This window comes from Aulonocara sp. 'chitande type north' Nkhata Bay, linkage group LG3 (assembly GCF_057382095.1).
Source record: "Aulonocara sp. 'chitande type north' Nkhata Bay isolate Kocher_YH1m ecotype deep benthic linkage group LG3, A_spYH_male_GT1.1, whole genome shotgun sequence".
Taxonomy (NCBI): domain Eukaryota; kingdom Metazoa; phylum Chordata; class Actinopteri; order Cichliformes; family Cichlidae; genus Aulonocara; species Aulonocara sp. 'chitande type north' Nkhata Bay.
The window spans coordinates 42,247,108-42,265,883 of NC_141346.1; the positions used below are offsets into that span (position 1 = coordinate 42,247,108).

Sequence of the window (18,776 nt, forward strand, 5' to 3'; positions counted from 1 at the left end):
ATTTATTTTCATTCAGAACATTATATACATTTGTTTCCCAAGACAGCATTAAAGTAGCAATAAATAGAATAAAAATATAATAACACCTATTAATATTTACCTAGAAAATCATATAATAATAAAAAAAAAACATACATAAAGCGATAAAATGCGAACTGATAACGAACGTGACTCTAACTGTAGATAAAGTAGAAAGTTTTTAGCCCTCGAGCCAATAAAGGAGAAATAATCAAAAACAAGTGTACGACGAGGCTACGTTGAATGTAAAAACGTTAGCTTCTGAACCAAAGCGTTTATATAGACTTTAAAATGACGCCACGCTTTCAGTCATTAAAGCCTGAGGTGCGGTTGCTAAGGATTCCACACATCTGCCGGCTGCCATAATGTTACTGTCGCAAAGCCTCGCTGTCGTGAATACTGGCCGCCCACTGAAGATGGCGGCGGAGCTGCATCCGCGGAGCGGAAAGCTGATCGGCCTGTCCAACTCGAACCGAACCGCCCGTCGCAACCAGCCAGTCCAGGAGTTCAATCACGGCCTGGTGCTTAGCAAGGAGCCGCTGAGGGACCGGGATGTCTTCACCGTCCGCATTGACAAGAAGGTAAACAAACTGCAGGCCCGCTGCTGGCTCCTCTGAGCGTGTGTGAGGGCAGCGGGACGGGAGTGGAGCTGGAGGGACGAGCCGGGGGTCTGTGGCTGTCCACGGTCTAAAGCTATTGCTGCTGCTAAGGCGGCACACACAGGGCTTGACAGTAGCCGCAGTGTTTACCGCTCCTCAGGCTTTAATTAGATACACCTACAGAGACTGGGGGGGACCGCAGGGAGCTGATAAACAGCCCGCTGTGGGCTGGATGTGATAAACAAGTCTCTTAGCTAACGATAGCCCGCCCGTGTTGCCTTGGTGCCGTCAGATAGCCGTGCTAATGAGCCGCTAGCAGGCTGGCCGGGGCTAGCCTTTCTGGAAGGTGCTACGAGGGCTTTGTCTGGCGCTGACAGGGACCCGATATCGTTTTATCGCGTGAAAGGATCCCACCTAAGCCGGTAAGTGCGGTTCTTTTAGGGCTTGTTTTGAAGGATCGGTCGCCTGTCAGGCTGTCTGTCCGATGGCTAATAACACTGCAGTGTTCATATCGTAGTGACTCAGAGGCCATGTGTGAACAGTACACAGTGACTACACCGAGGCTGTTACCACTGTCATTAATATTAACCAGAGCCTGTGTGCTGAAAGCCTCAGCTCTGCAGCCTCCGCTCACCTCTGTGCGTATGCAAAGCGTCTGCAGACCGCTAGAACTGCTGCTCCAAAAGTGGCTGACTACTTCATGCTGTTACTCATTAATTACATGCACTCTTTCGGCTGACTTCACAACCATTTAAACACAAAATCACGGATATCACGTGTCTAACTTTACTAGACCTGCTGCTGTTAACTGTTTGCATCATCAAGTTAAGTACAGGTGATCTTTTTCCTTTCTTTTTCCTTCATTTCCAGTCAAAGTCCTGCCTCTCCTCAATCACAAGTACAAAGACAGCTTACAGCTACAGTTCGCATCCACTGATGAAGCTTAAACCAGTTTTTAATTGTGACTTTTTGCAGGTAGAGGTGGCCCAATGTTCTCTTTCCTTGAATTAGCATTTGAATTGCATTAAGAGTGCCTGTGCACAGTGTTTACATTTCAGTTGTGGAAAACCTTCTCCGTTGTAATGGCTTCTGTCTCTGCAGTTGGCCTCCCAGCGACGCTTGCCAACAACATGGCAGCATTGGAGTCAGTGCCAAAGCCAACTGCCCCCCCACACACACGAAATGACAGTGTGTCCAGCCGTCTAAAAGCATAGCGTGTGTGCACGTAAAGCATCTGGTTTAATAGCACCTGCTGCATGCTAGATAATTATGCATCCCTGGTGGAGCTCTCAGCCTGATAAAGGCTCTCATAAAAAGGCTCACGCCCTGTCTTTGCATGCATTGCCAGTCTGAAAATCAATAGTTTGACATCACGGAGCACCCGCTGGTATGACTCTTGAGTGCTGACGTCCAGGGTGGGGGGACGTAAACACATGAGGGGGAATGAAGTGATTTATTGGAACAGGACTCGGCAGGTGTTTTAGCATTTAAGGAACTGATATGATAGGATTCAGTGGAAGATTCAACTTGTGATATGGAATACTATGTCATGCATTTTGTATACTGGGAGTTGCTTAAAGCTAAAATGATTAGCTGTGTTTTGTCTCGTGTGACAATATCAAGTTTTGAATTGTGCTTAATGGGATGAGTAGATCAATATAATTGGCACATTGATACTAATATCTACTTTGAAATGCCACTTTTCGTTTCTTGCTGTTACTGTTTAATTACGAGCTAACGCTAAAGTCATAGGTTTTCAAGTCTAACGTGTTTTAAAAGCACACAAATTCAGTAAATTGTGCCACTTTGTGTTCCTCAGTCATGCCGATCTGGCTGGAAAATTTTTATTTGCTCCCAAATAGGAGTTTGTTGTTGTGAGAATTCGCGCCGCAAAAGCTGAGCAGCTGCGTTTCCTCTCTCTAGCGGTGCTCCTCATAGGTGGTGCTTTTGAAATTGACAGACTATGAACTTCTCTGTTTCCCTATGAAAGATGCTCTGTTGTCCCGCTTAGTGTGTATATTTGTAGCCTAGAATTATTAGTCTTTTTGAGTTGAGTCGAGTGAATGACCGGGAGGCAGACGCCCACAGGCTGCTGTTACGTAAGCGAGAGCGCGAGGGAAGGAGATGTCTGTCTCCTCCACACACACAGACCCGGTCAGCCTGAGCTACTCCCAGATTTGTTAACCCAGATACCCTGGCTGCAGTAGCACACTGCCTTAGATAGCACCTGCCACGGAGCTGAGGAAGAAGTGGGCAGGAGGAGGCTTACTGTAGTGTAAAAAGGACAAAAAAAAAAAAGGTATTGATCCCGGGGAAAGTGTCTTTGGCACAGAAGTCAGCTGCAGAAAAACATCCCAGGAGCTGGAAGGGTTTCAGTGATATGGTCACGGTTATCTCTTACACTGGAGTCCTAATGGGGGTGGGGGTGGGTTATGACTGAGCATAAAACTGAGGCTTTTATCCACCGCTGAGGTTTTTGTCAGATACCTTTCTCCTTGAGCAGCAGGTGGAGTGCAGCCAGAACAGGAGTCGACTCCTCTTCAAGACGACGGGGGTTCGCATCTCCTGCGCTCAAGTGTTTTTAATCAAGACTTAAACATCAACGCCAGCTGCTGTTTACATTTTCCTTTTTCTGCTGCAGTCTCTCGTCCACGTTGTGGAGGTTAAACAAAAACGAACAATAGAATTCATCTCGGCAGATCAATAAAGTATCTCGTTGTCGTCAGCTTATGGTGAGCTTCGTGTTACCGGGAAGAAACAGATGCCTCGGGCTGCCTGTTAGGCGATATGAGGCCAATGTCGTGCAAAGGCACGAGGAATTTTTGCTGTGAAACGGGGACCAACTGCGCCATGAGTTTAGGGGATGGTGAGATCGCTGAGCTGAAGCTCAGGTGTTTGTTTTCTTCGAACGGGTTTAATCATTACACCTGGACCACAGAGCCGTCTGTGCTCTCTGCGGCTCCACTTCTTTTTATTATTTCAGTCATAAAACGGAGGAAAGCATTAGCTATGACCTCATAGTGAGAAGATCCTGAGCTTGTACCTGATTCAACTCTGTTCCTTTACTTGTGGAGTTTGCATAATCTGCCTTCAAAAGCTTGTAAAAAAATGTCCTGCCCCTGTGCCATATTTATATTATAAATCCCAAAAAACTGCCAGCAAGTTGGTGTACAAGTATACACTTAATGGGTAATAAAAAGACAAAAACATATAAACAAAACCCCTCACCCGTAACACAGCAGATAGTTGCCCCTCCCCGATCCAGAGGTTTCTTCCTGTCAAAAGGGAATTTTTCCTTCCTACAGTCGCCAAGTGTCTGATCATACGGGGTCATCTGATTGTTGACATTTCTCTAGATTATTGTAGGTAGGGCTGTGTGATATGACTAAAATCTCATATAACATGAGATATAAGAATTCTATCGTCCGATAACGATATAAATCACACAAATGTAACATTTTCTGTAAATTCTGTGAATCTCCGGCAGCTCGACTTGCGAGAAGTGTTTCCAGCTGCTCATGTAGCTGGAGTCGAGTGTTTTAACTGATGCATGAAACGATAGATTTTTAGACATAAGTTGTAACGGCGACGTTTTCTTTGTGAGTATTTATTACACAGCGTGCTGCGGGGAAAAGCCTGTTCTAACGTTTGAGTCTAAGGCTTATTTTTTAGCACCTGGCGGCTCTTTTTTACTTCTCATCCGTAAATAATCTGCTCTTTCACGTGATTAAGTTTATTTTGAAAAGTCTCAACAGGATCTTGAGCTTTATTGTGAAAGGTTTATGTGGAACATAAACAAGCAGACACGCGATGGTTTTAGCGTAGTTGTTGCTAACCACAACGGATAAAAACAGGCGCTTGTCCGTCCATAGTGTGGTTATATTAAATATAAGAGAAACAGAGAACTTTAAGAAATTAATATAGCCACTACAGTGACCATCAAAACGATGAAAAAATATTTCCGTAAACAGTTTATTTTGCGACACCACGAAACAAACGATAGCGTAAAATGAAACATAGACGTTTTTATATCGTCATCCGATATATATCGTTATATCGAACAGCCCTAATTGTAGGGTCCATAAAGCACCTTGGGGCGACTGCTGTTGTTATTGAATATAGAATTGAATTGAATTATTTACATACTAGCAATATTTCGTTACCTAAATAATCTTCCGATTGCTGTCAGTGCCGCTGTATCATAGCAGCCCTAATCTGCACACACACTGCAACATGTATCATTTCAACTGTGCTTTTTGTCATCAAGCTAATGGGACATCAGACAGATGACAAATTGGACAATATGTAGGGACAAAGCTGATTACGTCCTTCTGATGTCGTGGTCAGTTGCAAGTTGTTGTTTAATTTTTTTCCCTCTTCTGTTTGATCTAAATATAGAGCAGGATGTGTGAAACTCACCCTTCAGTATCAAAATGTATTTAACTCCCATCTTGGCAGTAAGACACCGGTATCATAACAGTGATCTAATGCAGCACTGGTGGTTTAGTGAGTTTTCTTCCAAGTTCATGTTCGTGCTGTTAAACATGACAGTGCAGCGACAGAGTTACTGTCAACTAATCTCTGACAAATTTTCATATTCTTCTACGCTCGCACTGTCCCGCTTTATTCTCAAAGGAGCGCTGCCTGAGCTGTGCTCGTCACCGGCAGATCGACTAAAAATAACAGCGGCGGATCATACACGACACGCCCTTTGTTTTCCATAGATATCTACTTGCAGTTTTTAGCACAGAGCTTCACTTTTTTAAGAGTAACTCCCACGGCACAACACAGCTCCACTCGGAGTCAGAGAAAAAATAATAATAATACATTTTTACTACTTCTGTGCTTTTTCTCAATATTTGCTGTCGACTTCACAAAGCTACATGGCTCTGACGTTATTTTTGAGCGTTTTTAAATGTTTTGCTAAATGTGGGACAAAGACTCGGTCTATGGTAAGGTGTAAAATCCATACTTTGTTGTCTTTTGCTTTTTTAAAAATGGATCTTTAATTAGGAGAAAGGTTAAAGGTCACACTGTGTCTCCTTTCAGGTGAACTCGTGGAGCGGTTCCATCGAAATCGGCGTGACGGCCCTGGACCCCGCCGCTCTGGACTTCCCCAGCAGCGCCACGGGCCTTAAGGGCGGCTCCTGGATCGTGTCGGGCTGCTCGGTGCTACGCGACGGCCGCTCCGTCCTGGAGGAGTATGGCCGCGACCTGGACCAGCTAGCTGAGGGCGACCGCGTGGGCATTCAGCGCAGCTCCCGCGGAGAGCTCCACCTCTGGGTTAACGGGCAGGACTGCGGCGCGGCCGCAAGCGGCCTGCCACCCAAGCTGTGGGCGGTGGTGGACCTGTACGGGAAGTGCACGCAAGTGACAGTTGTGAGTTGCGAGCCGCCACCGCCCTCTGCGGAAAGAGAGAGCGAGACATTAGAGCGGGAGGAGGAGGAGGAGGATGAGGAGGAGGAAGAGGTGCTAGTGTGTGGGGGTCGGGAGGACGCGGGGATCGCGGCACTGATGAATGTGACAGCAATGAATGGAATGATGAATGGAGATGAAGGTAAGAAGCCTTTGCTCTTTATCGCTACGGTTCTTTTTCCTTCTCTGTCTGTTGGACTGTGCTGATCTGCTGTCTCCTATCTCTGCCAGTGCCTGAGCTTAGATGCAGTCACAATAGACCAGACAAGTTCCTCAACAACCTGGAGCCCGATGCTGGTAAGAACATGCCCCCCAGAACCATCAGCGGACACTTTCCAGCTGGACTGGCGCTCACAGCTGTTCTCTTCACGTGTCTTTCAGTTCTGACGGAGCACCAGCTCTTTGACGTGTTCAACAACGCAATAGTGTCCTTTTACCGCTCCGAAGATGAGGGCGGAGGGGAGGATGGCGGAGGAGGCGGTGGTGGTGGAGGGGGAGGAGCAGCAGGAGGAGGAAATACAGGAAGCGACTCCTCTTCCAGAAATGACAGAGGGAGCAGCAGCGGAGGAATGAACAGCGACAGCGGGACGGGGACGACAGGAGGAGGAGCGGGAAGTGCCGGGGACAGTGGAAATTCTAACAGCAGCCCTGCTGGTAATGGAGGCGTGGGGCCGGGAGCGCTGACAGGCGCGATGACCACCAACGACGCGCTGCTGTTCCACGAGAAGTGCGGCACGCTGATCAAACTGAGCAACAACAACAAGACGGCGGAGCGGAGGAGACCGCTGGACGAGTTCAACAACGGCGTGGTGATGACCAACCGGCCGCTCCGACACAATGAGATGTTTGAGGTGCGTGCACGTATTTGATACAAAGATTTGCACATTAACCGGAAGTAGCACAAGGACGTGACAGCAGCATTAAGGGTTTATGAAAGTGCAATAAAATCTTTGGTTGACATTAAAATCAATGAATAATTGTGACAGATAATCATAATACTCTCTGCTATCAGATCCGTATCGATAAGCTGGTGGACAAGTGGTCAGGCTCAATAGAGATAGGTGTGACCACACACAACCCCAACAACCTGGACTATCCTGCAACTATGACCAATCTGCGCTCAGGTAAGGCACGAGTAATGACACGGGGAAGTCTGTTTGTCTGCGGCAAATTACAAGGTGCTGATTGTTTCTGCTTCTTTAAGGTACAATCATGATGAGCGGCTGTGGGATATTAACCAACGGAAAAGGAACCCGCAGGGAATACTGTGAATTCAGCCTCGATGAACTTCAGGTGAAGCACGTGAACACACGCGTAAACATCTCATTTAGTCTTTTTCTGGTAAATCTGACTTTACTTTCTCCGTTATCGACTTTTAGGAGGGAGATCACATAGGGTTGATGCGCAAAGCCAGTGGAGCGCTTCATTTTTACATCAATGGCATCGATCAAGGTGAGACGGATCACAGCCTTTGATGAGGAGACAGAAGTCCGGTCCAGGACTTTGAAGCTGCAGGCGCAATATGGTGGTTATGAATGAGTGAGAGATGTAGCCAGTAACCACAAAGCAGTTCATCTGGTGGTGGAGATTTCTTTTAGTTATTTACACCGATCAAGGATAACATTTTGACCACCTGCCCCGTATTGTGTTAGCCCGTGCCACGATGAAGAGATAATCAGTGTTATTTACTTCACCTGTCAGTAGCCATAATGTTATGCCTGATCGATGTAAATATGTTTTAGCTCCTGTGTTATTCTCGGCTGTTCATCTCTGTATTAAGATGTGTCTGAAGATGTAATCGTAGAATCCACACTTGGATGAAGTATTGAGTGTAAAGAATTTTACTGTTCTTGCTTTGTTTCTCCCAGGCGTCGCAGCAGCTCAGACCCCCAACGTGGTTTACGGCGTGGTCGACCTCTACGGCATGGCTGTCAAAGTCACGATAGTCCACAACCACAATCACAGCGACCGCCTCAGACGCAACAACGCCATCATGAGAGCGCTGTCCCCCGACGTGGGCCGACCCCGGACAACTCTCTCCGTCACCCCGGACGCAGAGCTGCCCGACCGTCTGCTCTTTCACCCCAACTGTGGTCAGAAGGCCGCCATCATCAGCGATGGCAGGACGGCGCTGCGACCTCAGTGAGTTGTCCTTTCTGCTACTTCATGTTAACCTCGTGATCTGAAAATACTTGTTACGGGTAATGCACACAACTACACCGCGTTCCAAATTATTATGCAAATGATACGTTTCTCTGATTTTCCTACATAGTTGATTCAAATGACAGCATCATTTTCAAGTCATCAAGCATTAGAGTACAATTCAAATGTCTTAACAGGTCAAGTTACATATTAACATGGGACCCCTTATTTGATAGCAGTTCACAGTTCTTGCACTCATGGAACTTGTGAGTTTTTGGAGAGTTTCTGCTTGAATGTCTTTGCAGGATGTCAGCCTCCCAGAGCTGCTGTTTGGATGTGAACTGCCTCCCACCCTCATAGTTTTTGCTTGAGGATGCTCCAAAGGTTCTCAATAGGATTGAGGTTAGGGGAGGATGGGGGCCACACCATGAGTTCCTCTCCTTTTATGCCGATAGCAGCCAATGATGCAGAGGTATTCCTTGCAGCATGAGATGGTGCATTGTCTTGCATGAAGATGATTTTGTTGCGGAAAGCACGGTTCTTCTTTTTCTACCGTGGAAGAAAGTGGTCAGTCAGAAAAGCCACATCCTTTGCAGAGGCCATTTCCACACCTTCAGGGACCCTAAAGCGCCGACCAGCTCTCTCCCCGTGATTCCGGCTCAAAACTTGACTCCACCACCTCCTTGCTGATGTCACAGCCTTGTTGGGACATGTTGGCTGTCCATCAACCGTCCACCAACCGTCCACCGCTGCATCCATCTGGACCATCCAGGGTTGAATGGCACTCATCTGTGAACAAGACTGTTTGAAAACTAGTCTTCATGTAGTTCTGGGCCCACTGCAGCCGTTTCTGCTGTGAGCATTGGTTAGGGGTGGCCGAATAGAAGGTTTATGCACAACAGCAAGTCTCTGGAGGGTCCTACACCTTGATGTTCGCAGGGCTCCAGAGGAACCAGCAGCTTCAAATATCTGTTTGCTGCTTTGTAATGGCCTTTTAGCAGCCACAAATCTCTTAACATTATGCTGATCACGCTTAAGTTTTCGTGAAGTATCTAAGGTTTTCATTACGTGTCCGAGTCATTCAACTATTTCACGCTTTTCAGCAGCAGAGAGATCCTTTTCTTTCCCATATTGCTTGAAAATGCTGGTCTGCTTAATAATGTGGAACATCCTTCTTTAGTGGTTTTTCCTTTAATTGTTCTCAAACCAATGTGTCCGAGATTGATTTCAGTGATCCAAAGAGCCCTGAGACACAATTCCATACATGAGTTTAATTGACAAACAACTTATTTAATCTTTATGCCACTTAAACACAATTTGCATAATAATTTGGAACGTGGTGTAAATATGTTCTTGCGGCTCAATATTTTTAGTGTTTACTCATCTTCACACTAATCTTTGCTGCAAAAGCTCCTAAAACCTCTGAACAACACGCAGGTTACCTGCTTGTCCTCTGCTGTATTTTTCATAAGTACTTGTGAAGAAAGTTGATATAGTACTGCAGTATTTCAATCACAGAACAGTGATGGAGTGTAAACAGTGCCGCTTTTACAGCGCCACTGACGACTTCAATCACGGCGTGGTCCTGAGCAGCCGGCCGCTGCGCTCCAATGAGGTGTTCCAGGTTCGCATAGACAAAATGGTGGACAAGTGGGCGGGTTCCATTGAAATAGGCGTCACAACGCACAACCCCGCCTACCTGCAGCTGCCCTCCACCATGACAAACCTGCGCTCAGGTGAGATGAGATGGAGCAGCTTTTGTAGTTTGGATAACTTGCTGCGCCGGGGTTACTGATCCCACTGGGGATGTTTTCCAGGGACGTGGATGATGACGGGGAACGGTGTTATGCACAACGGAACGACTATACTGGATGAGTATGGACACAACCTGGACCGACTCAAGGTTAGTGGTAATAATGTTTTTTTTTTATTACTATTTTAAACATGACTGTTTGTTTTGTTTTTAATGCATTGTTCTCGTTCCAGGCCGGTGACACAGTCGGTGTGGTGCGTAAAGAAGATGGCAGCCTTCATTTCTTTGTGAACGGCGTGGCTCAGGGCCCGGCAGCTTGGAATGTCCCCCCCAGCGTCTATGCCGTGGTGGATCTCTACGGCCAGGCTGCACAGGCCACCATCATGGACGACATGGGTAAGACAGGAGAGCACGAGAACTAAGAAATGTCTTTAAAAAGAAAATATTATCATCAGAGTTATTTTTCTCTGCTTCTTTCTCTTTCAGTAGACCTCCCTCCTCTTCCAGAGGACAGCTCCGAGGGACCCACAGCCATGTCCCCTGGGAGTCCTTGCTCAGTAGGCGGAGCCACCACAACCACTGACTTGCGTTTCCACCACCTACATGGCACCAATGCTGTCATCACCAACGGGGGGCGCACCGCCCTGCGTCAGAACTGCCGCAGCGAGTTCAACGATGCTATTGTCATCTCCAACAGGTGAAACACGTGACGTCAAAGTGACCTGTAGTGACTCTTAATCCATCCATGGAAGATTGTGCTTTATATAAAAAAATAAATCTTAATCCTGCAATCTTCCTAACAGCCAGCAGGGGGCAGCACCCGTTTGATTATATAGAAGTTTATAAGGAAATCGCTTTGCTCCTCTCTTGATCTTTGACCTCATAACAAAACATTTCTCACTCTCAATCACTAGTTTTCTGTTTTGTTCAACAAAACGTGCACATTTTGTAAATTATCAACCCAGCAAGAGTTAAAAAGACAGTAGAGCCATGTTGGTTTAGTGTGGGGCTCCTGTATGAGTGTGCGGCGTCTCTAGGTTTGTCCACCACTTGTCACATCTGGTTTCAAAACACCAAGATGAAACCAGTGATGGCGCTGTCCATCTTCTTATACAGTCTATGCTTAAAGACTATCCACCTCTTATTCACAGGAGATGGGCGGTGTCACCATGTTTGATTTGCTCATTAGGTGAAGGTGTAAAGCGTTTCTCTGTGGAGCCGCTAACATTCCTCTGTCATGTCTTAAACTGCTGCAGGTGCCTTCGGGACGGAGAGCTGTTTGAAATCGTGATCCAGAAGATGGTGGACCGCTGGTCGGGTTCGATAGAAGCCGGTGAGATGTTTGCCATGTGTCCAGCAGCAGGTCACTTCACACTAGAGCAGCAAAAAAACAAAAGTGTTCCTCTCCTCGTCTTCCCGTGTTTAGGAGTGACAGCCATCAGACCAGAGGAGCTGGAGTTTCCAAACACCATGACAGACATCGACTATGACACGTGGATGCTCAGGTACTGATGCTGTATGCCAATGTGATGTCATCTTGAAACTAATGTCTGTGCTTTATTAAGAAGGACTCAGTGTATGTGTGCTCAGCATGACCAATGCAGATGTGCACGTTCCCAGTTGTCTCTTTTTAACCTATTAAAACTGGTGTACAGAGAAGATAATTGTTGGAAAGTCAAAATATTTTTCCAGAACTTTTTTTGTGGAAAAATGTAAAATTTTGGTTTCAACCGAGAACATTTTTTTTTCCCTTTCTGCTTTCCTCGCAGTGGGACGGCCATCATGCAGGATGGCAACACAATGCGCAACAACTACGGCTGTGATCTGGACTCCCTGACGACGGGCTCGCGGATCGGGATGATGCGCTCAGCCAGCGGAGACCTCCACTATTATATCAACGGTGTCGACCAAGGTGTCGCCTGCTCTGGCCTCCCATCAGGTAGGAAATTGTACGAGTTGGAGGACTTGACTGAAGCAACACATACCACTACTACTTCCTCTAAATCAGCCACGCTTTCCCTCTGCACATCCAAACCATACATACTTGCTTCTGCTGCCTTTCATTCTGCCACAGGGTTGAGATGGATTATGGTAAAGGAGTCAGATTAACAGATGTGTGTGTCTGACTCTTTCAGAGGTGTATGCTGTGATCGATCTGTACGGTCAGTGCGTTCAGGTGTCCATCACCAGCTCATCGGGCCCGCTGGACAACAGCCTCTGTACCAGCAACGTCACAGAGAAGAGCTTCCCCATCCACTCACCAGGTAAATGTCAGGATCCTTACTTAGTACCAAAAGCAAAATGAGTAGAAATGACGGGTGGTTCAAGAGTTTTGCACAGCACTGCATATTTCAAAATGGAAGAAAAAGACGAAACTATGTTCTCAGAGTCTGATGTGTTTGTTCTTCATTCCGTGTGATTGCAGTGGCAGGTGTTGCCCACCGGCTCCACAGCAAACACGGTAAGAACGTGGTGCTGCTCGGCGAGGGCTGCCAGGCCGTCCGAGTCGGAGGTTACGCTCACGGCATCGCGTTCAGCGCAAAGGAGCTCAAAACGGATGAGCTGTTTGAGGTGAGGAAGAGGTCACGGTGACCAGATATTTCAGAGATGGCGGGCCTGATTTGCAACATTTGAAATGCTTAAAAGTAGAAAGGAAAGGTTTGAGTTCTGCATTTAATCCTCTCCTGCTCCTCTCTCCCTGCAGGTGAGGATAGATGAGGTGGATGAGCAGTGGTGCGGCTCGCTGCATATCGGCCTGACCACGCTGGCTCCTCTGGAGCTGCCATCCTGCCCGCTGTCAGGTCTCTCCCCCTCCCTCCCGCAGCTCCGCACCAAGGTCACCTGGCTGCTCTGCGGCTCCGAGGTCCGTCGCAACGGCGTGCTGCAGCGGCAGAACTACGGCTGCTCACTGGACCGGCTGATGGTAAGCCACGCACACACCCCCTCCTCCCCCGCCGGCTCTCTGAGCTGTGCACCGAAGCTCTTCACGGATACCTGTAAGCGGCGCTTCAAGTAACTCATTAAATTTTAAGGATTTAGTTGAAGATCAAATTAAAGACCCTTAAACCTGTTGACTTAAGAGATTCTCACAGCCTTTCAGAGAAGCTTAGAAGAATCTGCTTCTTTGTCTCCTGCACGCTCACATTTTTGTCTTTTTTATTTTGTGTTTTGTTTTTTTTAAAATTGGAGAACCACTTTTTAAAAATACAAATTTTAAAGGCACCGTCTAAATAGCTGGATCGAGGGCTTCTCACTGTTCACTGATGATTAATATTTAACATTATCTGTCCATCATTTGAAGTTGACCCCAGGGTATAAAAACCTGCAGACTTAAACACGAGCACCCACGCTCTTAATCTTCAAGTTAAAATGCAAATCCTGAATAGTTTGGAGCTGAATACTAATCGGCTTACTCCATCAGTCTTCGGGCTTTTTGATTTAAATATTGATTCATTTTCTTAATGCAGAGAAATGCTGTGATTCCTTTGTGTTGTTTATCTGCTGTGGCTGAATAAAGCTTTAAAACAGAGCGGAAACTAATGTTTTGAGACTTTTTCTAAATGTCTCTTATCTTTGAAAAGCATTGAAGCTAAAAACCAGACGAACAGCAGCAGTGTGTCATCGCCGCACGTCACTCGGAGGTGTTAATTGTGTCGTGACACAGGCGGCGTTAAACCCGGATTTGTGTTTTCAGGTTGGGAACCGCGTCGGAGTGAAGAGGTGCAACGACGACACCATGCACATCTTCATCGACGGAGAAGACATGGGGCCCGCCGCGACAGCCGTAGCTAAGGTAACCACCGCTCACTCTGACTCTCATCAGTGATGTCGGTCTGCGATGCCACTCAGCGCCTCTTTCTTGCTCCTTGCAGAACGTTTATGGAGTTTTGGACCTGTACGGGCGGATAACTGCGGCGTCCATCGTCAGCTCCTCGCTAACGGAGGACGTGGAGAGCGTTAAGGCGCCCTCGCTCTCCTCAGACAGCTGCAGCGAGGGCGAGGAGGACAGCACTCCCGTCAGAGAGGTATGAAGGATATTTAAGAGGTACCCTCCGCCTGTTCGATTTTTAGAGAGAAAGTCTGACTCTCTGTTGCCATCTTCAGGCCGAGAGCGAACCGTGCGTGCTGGTGCCCACTGTCATGGCATTCCTGGAGAATCACGGCAAAAACATCCAGCTGTCCAATCAGAACCTGACAGCAGCCAGAGTGTCGAGCTACAACCAGGGCCTGCTGGTCACCGCCCAGCCGCTGGCTCGTCAGCAGCTGTTCCAGGTAAGAGTAAGGCTTAACGTAATCATTCGGATCCTCCGAGCGATCGCTTCGATTTCGGAGGTACCGTCTTAAACCATCGCTGTTTTTGCCCACCAGTTTCACATCGACCGTCTGAACCCGTCATGGACGTCGTCGCTGTCTTTAGGGGTGATTGGTCACTCCCCCGACCGGCTCAACTTCCCCTCCACGGCGTGCTGTCTGAAGCGCTCAGCCTGGCTCCTGCAGCGAGACTCTGTCTTCCACAACTCCCTGAAGGTGTGCACTGAGATCACACAGATCTGTCATCGGGGAGGATATTGATTTATTTTTTTCTGTCTTACATGAGAGAGTCTGTTCGCACTGACCCTCAAATTTGACTTCCTTCACTTTCACTGCTTCACTTGTCTCCCCCTCTTTTTTCCAGATATGTGAGAACTACGGTCCTAACCTGGATACGTGTCCAGAGGGGACGGCGTTGGGTCTGCTGGTGGACGCCAACAGTTGTCTCCACCTTTATGTCAACGGCATGGACCAGGGCGTGGCGGCCCAGGACATCCCTTCTCCCTGTTACCCCTTCATAGACCTCTACGGCCAGTGTGAACAGGTTTGCGCACACATTAGTGCATGTTTTGCATAAAAATCCAGAAATGATTTGTAGAAGAAAACAAAGAGCCGACTAACATTAAAAAGAACATGAAAGTGTAAGCTGAGAGTGGATTTGTTTTATCGTGTTTAATGAACTTTAAGTCCAAAAACAGACCAGAGACTTCATTTCTGTCACATTTGAAGATTGCCAAAGTTTAGGGGTACGGAAAGCCAAAAGGGTCATAGCAAACCATCAGGTGGCAGCACAGTTAGCAGTGTCACCTTTCTGTGTGGAGTTTGCATGTTCCCCCCACAGCCCAAAGACATGCAGTGAGGTTAATTAGTGATTCTAAATTGGCTGTAGGTGTGAATGTGAGTGGGACTGGTTGTTGCTGTGTACCTGTCTTAATAGATTTCCATCAGGTGTTACATGTGCTACCTCGTCACAGCACAGTGTTGACCTCACTACAGAACCAGAGCATCTACAAGCTTTTATTAGATACCCACGTGTGATGAGCGATGGCACTGAAACAGACCCTGTGCGTCTTTTAGGTTTGTGCAGCTCTTCCAGCTGCTACCTTTAGACCTTCGTGTAGCTGAAAGCTGTGAATACAGTTAGTGTGTGGACTGTGAGGCAGCATGTTTATCATATGTCATGTGCTGACGGCAGGTTACAATAGTCACCAACAACGTGCCAGCTGTGGGTGGAGAAAGTGGTGAGACCCGCTGTCAGGGCGACATGGAGAAGGCAGACATGGTTGATGGTACGAAGCTGACTTTTTTTCTTTTTTTTTTTAAATATTCAAAGTGCTGAGGCCGTCAGATTGATCAGTTTTGCCTCCTTTTCTTTCACAACAGGAATCAAAGAGAGTGTGTGCTGGACGCCGCCTCCAGAGGTCAACCCCAATAAGACCTGCGAGTACCAGGCGCTGTGCTCGCGCTTTAAGGACATGCTCACGTTACCAGGTGGGTGCTTCATCTTTCAGCTTTTCTTCCCGAGACTTCATCTGGATCTAAAACGCAGCGTCTCTGTTTATTAAGATGGATACTTCAGTGAAGATGCAAAGTACAACCTGTGCTACTGTGAGTCCTGCCACAAACTCCGGGGGGACGAGGCGTATTACAAGAGAGGAGAGCCGCCCCGGGACTACGCCCTGCCCTTTGGGTGGTGCCGCTTTGGCCTCAGGTAAGAAGACGGCCTCAAGCTGAGCAGCGATGACATCACTATCCGTTTGACCTGAAACTAGCGAGGGAGTCCACGTTAATCCGTTCAGCTTGCTTTGTGTTTGCGTCAGTAACACACTCACATCTGTACAGGATGAAGTCCCACTGTGAGGTTTCCAATGCACTGAAGAAGTGGCACATCGCGTACCACGGCACCAGCGTGGGAGCTCTGCGACACACGCTGGACCACAGCCAGCTGTTGCCGGGTAGAGAAATCACCGGCACGCCTTTTCTGTATTCACACGACGACTCCAGACACACGCGAGTTGTTTAAGGAAACACCTTAAAGCAGCTAAAACAACATTTTGACGCTTTGTCTCCACAGGGATGTCGTCCATCTTCTCGGTGTCTCCAGCGAAGGTGGAAGGGCCGAACGGCTACAGCGAGCCGGAGGAGAACAGCGCCCCCGGCAGGGAGGTGCCCAGGGTGCGACTCTCCCCCACCATGCGCTACTCTGGCTTGGAGATCTTTGCTCCCAAAGTGCAGTAAGTCACATCTGCCTGTTTTATGAGTGCTAACAGGAAGTGAGGTGGCTTTTTGTACTAACAGCGCACTTCTCCTCACGCAGATTTCGGGACCCCCGTTCTCACCGCTGCCACCAGGCTCAGGTGGGATTCCAGGTGTGCGTGCGCCCGGGCTCCTACAAGGTGGGACCCCCGACGCTCGGCCACAGCGAGCCCCTGGACCCTCGCTTCAGCAACTCCGAGATCGAGTGGATCACCAAGGAGCAGGGCGGCACGCTCCTCTACGGACTGCTCGTTCGGATCGAGTGAACGGAGCAATGAAGGAAGAATTTGGGTGGAGGCGGGGTAGCTCCACACGGCACTCCTAGTACTTTTCGAACAGAAGAAAAACTTGACAACCAAATCCAGCCCTGCCTTGAGCGAGAGACTCCTCTGGAATCCAGCTGTTCCTGCTGTGGAGTGTTGACACTTCAGCATCTTTGATTTAGTTTCGTTCCTTTCGCTCTCGGACTCTTTTAGCGGCGCCGCGGCGGTTTCAAAGGACAGACACTGCCTGCACTTTATGTTTCAGACACTCGTGGGCGATTTTTAAACTTCTCATCCACACAAAGCATTCGTTCATCCGCTGTAGGGGTTTTTTTTTTAATCATTTTTATTACACTTTTCTTTTTCTTCTTTCTTTCCCGGAGCCTCACAAACGGCTTCTCTTTTTGGCACTTACTTTTAACACTGTGCTGGTCAGTGTTTTACTTTGGGAGGAGCTGCACTCCTGCCAGTCTGCACGTTAACAAACTGTCACCTAAAAACACAAATGTGGGTAAAAAAGAAGAAAAACAAAACGAGGAGAGTGAGGATGTTTTCACACACAGACAAAAAAGAAGACACACTTGAATCTGGAGGGATTTTAAAACTGGAGTGGGTGGGTTGGGGGGGCTTGTTTACACATGTACCACTGTATGTTGCTGTCCTCTTCATGTCTCCACATTAGCAGTTTGGCTTTTTTGTTTGTTTTTAAATCAGCCCCGTTTGCAGTCTTGTCCAGCATCACTTCTTTATCGAATGGGAAAACAAGTTAGGACCTGGGACCTGCCCCCGCTGCACGTTTGGGATTGTCAAAGTGCAGGTGATGAATGATAACTAACGCTCCAGCCTTACAAGTTAAGGAGATATGAAATATTTTAAGATACTGTAGAATTAAACACAAGTTTATAGTACACTGTTTAATTTAAAGAAATTACAAGCTTATTAGCATCTTTTTTTTGCTTAGATTTTACCTTTCACACCTGTATAATGATTATGAAGCTACAGCGAGCCCCTTTTAAACCTCTCCCACATGGTTCCCTGTGATACCTCACCTCATTTTAAAGGTTTTCAGACAGTATTTTTTGAGTTTAAGGTTTACAAGAGAAAGGGATGAAAATGTGGATGAAGTCGTAGGTTTAACAGCACCCGTAGCACACAGATGCTCTCCAGGTTCCTCTGGAAATGCATCTCTCACTGTTGCTGTTGTTGTCAGCGATGGCCTGAGAGAAAACGGTAACTTCAGGATGCTTCCTCTAGAGAAGCATCCTGAATCAGTGCCACTGCTCTCTATTCTTTAGTGCTTGTGCGGTTTAAACAGACCAGCGTGAGAGGACGTTAATTACCAAGCTTCAGAGGACGCGGTAGCTTTGGAGAGTCCTACAGGCTGACTGTATCTTCATGTGAAAACGCACATTTCCCCAGATGTTTAGCTTCTTCTTCTAAAGGTCAGCGAAATGGACTCACACCAAAAAAGGTGCGACCACCCTTTCATCCTTTCAGTTTACACTCGATCCACCCCCGGGAGCAGAGTCCGTGTCCCCGCGACCTACGTCCAGGTGTTTACACGTGAATGTTTCTTCATGATTTACACTCTGTGTCAAACGTTTATGCTCAACATCCACCTTGACTGCATGTCAGCTTCCCACTCTTCAGTTCAGTTTCCAACATTTCTTTCATTTAAAGAGCCAAACTCACTTCACGATCGAAGCTCGCTCACCTTCTATAAAAGCAGCTGTGACGGGGAATCTTAAGAGGAAAAGAAAAACACTTCCAATCAAAAATGTGAAAACAATAAAGTTATTAAGTGGGTTTATTTATGGCCCAGTGCTGCTTTGTACAATTTAATTTGTATTTTTTGGGGGGTTATTTCTGTTTTCTGTATGTCGCGTTGTACAGGCTGTTACATAACAGATCATATCTTCCTGATTTATAAAAAATAAAACTGACAGACAGTATGCACACATGGATGGGTAAAGTCTGTTTTTTTCCCCTTTGAGCTGAAAAACAAACAGATGCTGAAAA

General features: G+C 47.2%; 1 protein-coding gene across 2 annotated transcripts; it reads left to right on the plus strand.

The window, feature by feature from the left end:
- The first annotated feature begins 379 nt into the window (after positions 1 to 379).
- On the plus strand, positions 380 to 18,717 carry neurl4 (neuralized E3 ubiquitin protein ligase 4). 2 transcript variants are annotated; one of them, XM_086281488.1, is made up of 29 exons: positions 380 to 599; positions 5,667 to 6,174; positions 6,264 to 6,329; positions 6,414 to 6,883; positions 7,045 to 7,156; positions 7,237 to 7,325; positions 7,412 to 7,484; positions 7,901 to 8,174; positions 9,729 to 9,910; positions 9,992 to 10,077; positions 10,161 to 10,323; positions 10,414 to 10,624; positions 11,184 to 11,260; positions 11,354 to 11,432; positions 11,697 to 11,866; positions 12,063 to 12,191; positions 12,353 to 12,498; positions 12,632 to 12,850; positions 13,622 to 13,720; positions 13,800 to 13,952; positions 14,032 to 14,199; positions 14,296 to 14,454; positions 14,603 to 14,782; positions 15,434 to 15,527; positions 15,622 to 15,729; positions 15,805 to 15,949; positions 16,081 to 16,193; positions 16,313 to 16,472; positions 16,556 to 18,717. In XM_086281488.1, the coding sequence occupies exons 1-29, from the start codon at positions 384 to 386 to the stop codon at positions 16,758 to 16,760; spliced, it is 4,854 nt and encodes a 1,617-aa protein (XP_086137614.1). In that variant the 5' UTR covers positions 380 to 383; the 3' UTR covers positions 16,761 to 18,717. The 2 variants fall into 2 exon arrangements, with proteins under 2 accessions (XP_086137614.1, XP_086137615.1); XM_086281489.1 differs by having other exon boundaries at positions 10,417 to 10,624.
- The last annotated feature ends 59 nt before the right edge of the window (positions 18,718 to 18,776 follow it).

Coding starts and splice junctions, on each gene's coding strand:
- neurl4 (XM_086281488.1), top strand. CDS start 384: ATGTTACTGTCGCAAAGCCTCGCTGTCGTGAATACTGGCCGCCCACTG. Junction 6,330..6,413: donor CAACCTGGAGCCCGATGCTG/GTAAGAACATGC, acceptor CGTGTCTTTCAG/TTCTGACGGAGCACCAGCTC. Junction 10,078..10,160: donor ACAACCTGGACCGACTCAAG/GTTAGTGGTAAT, acceptor TTCTCGTTCCAG/GCCGGTGACACAGTCGGTGT.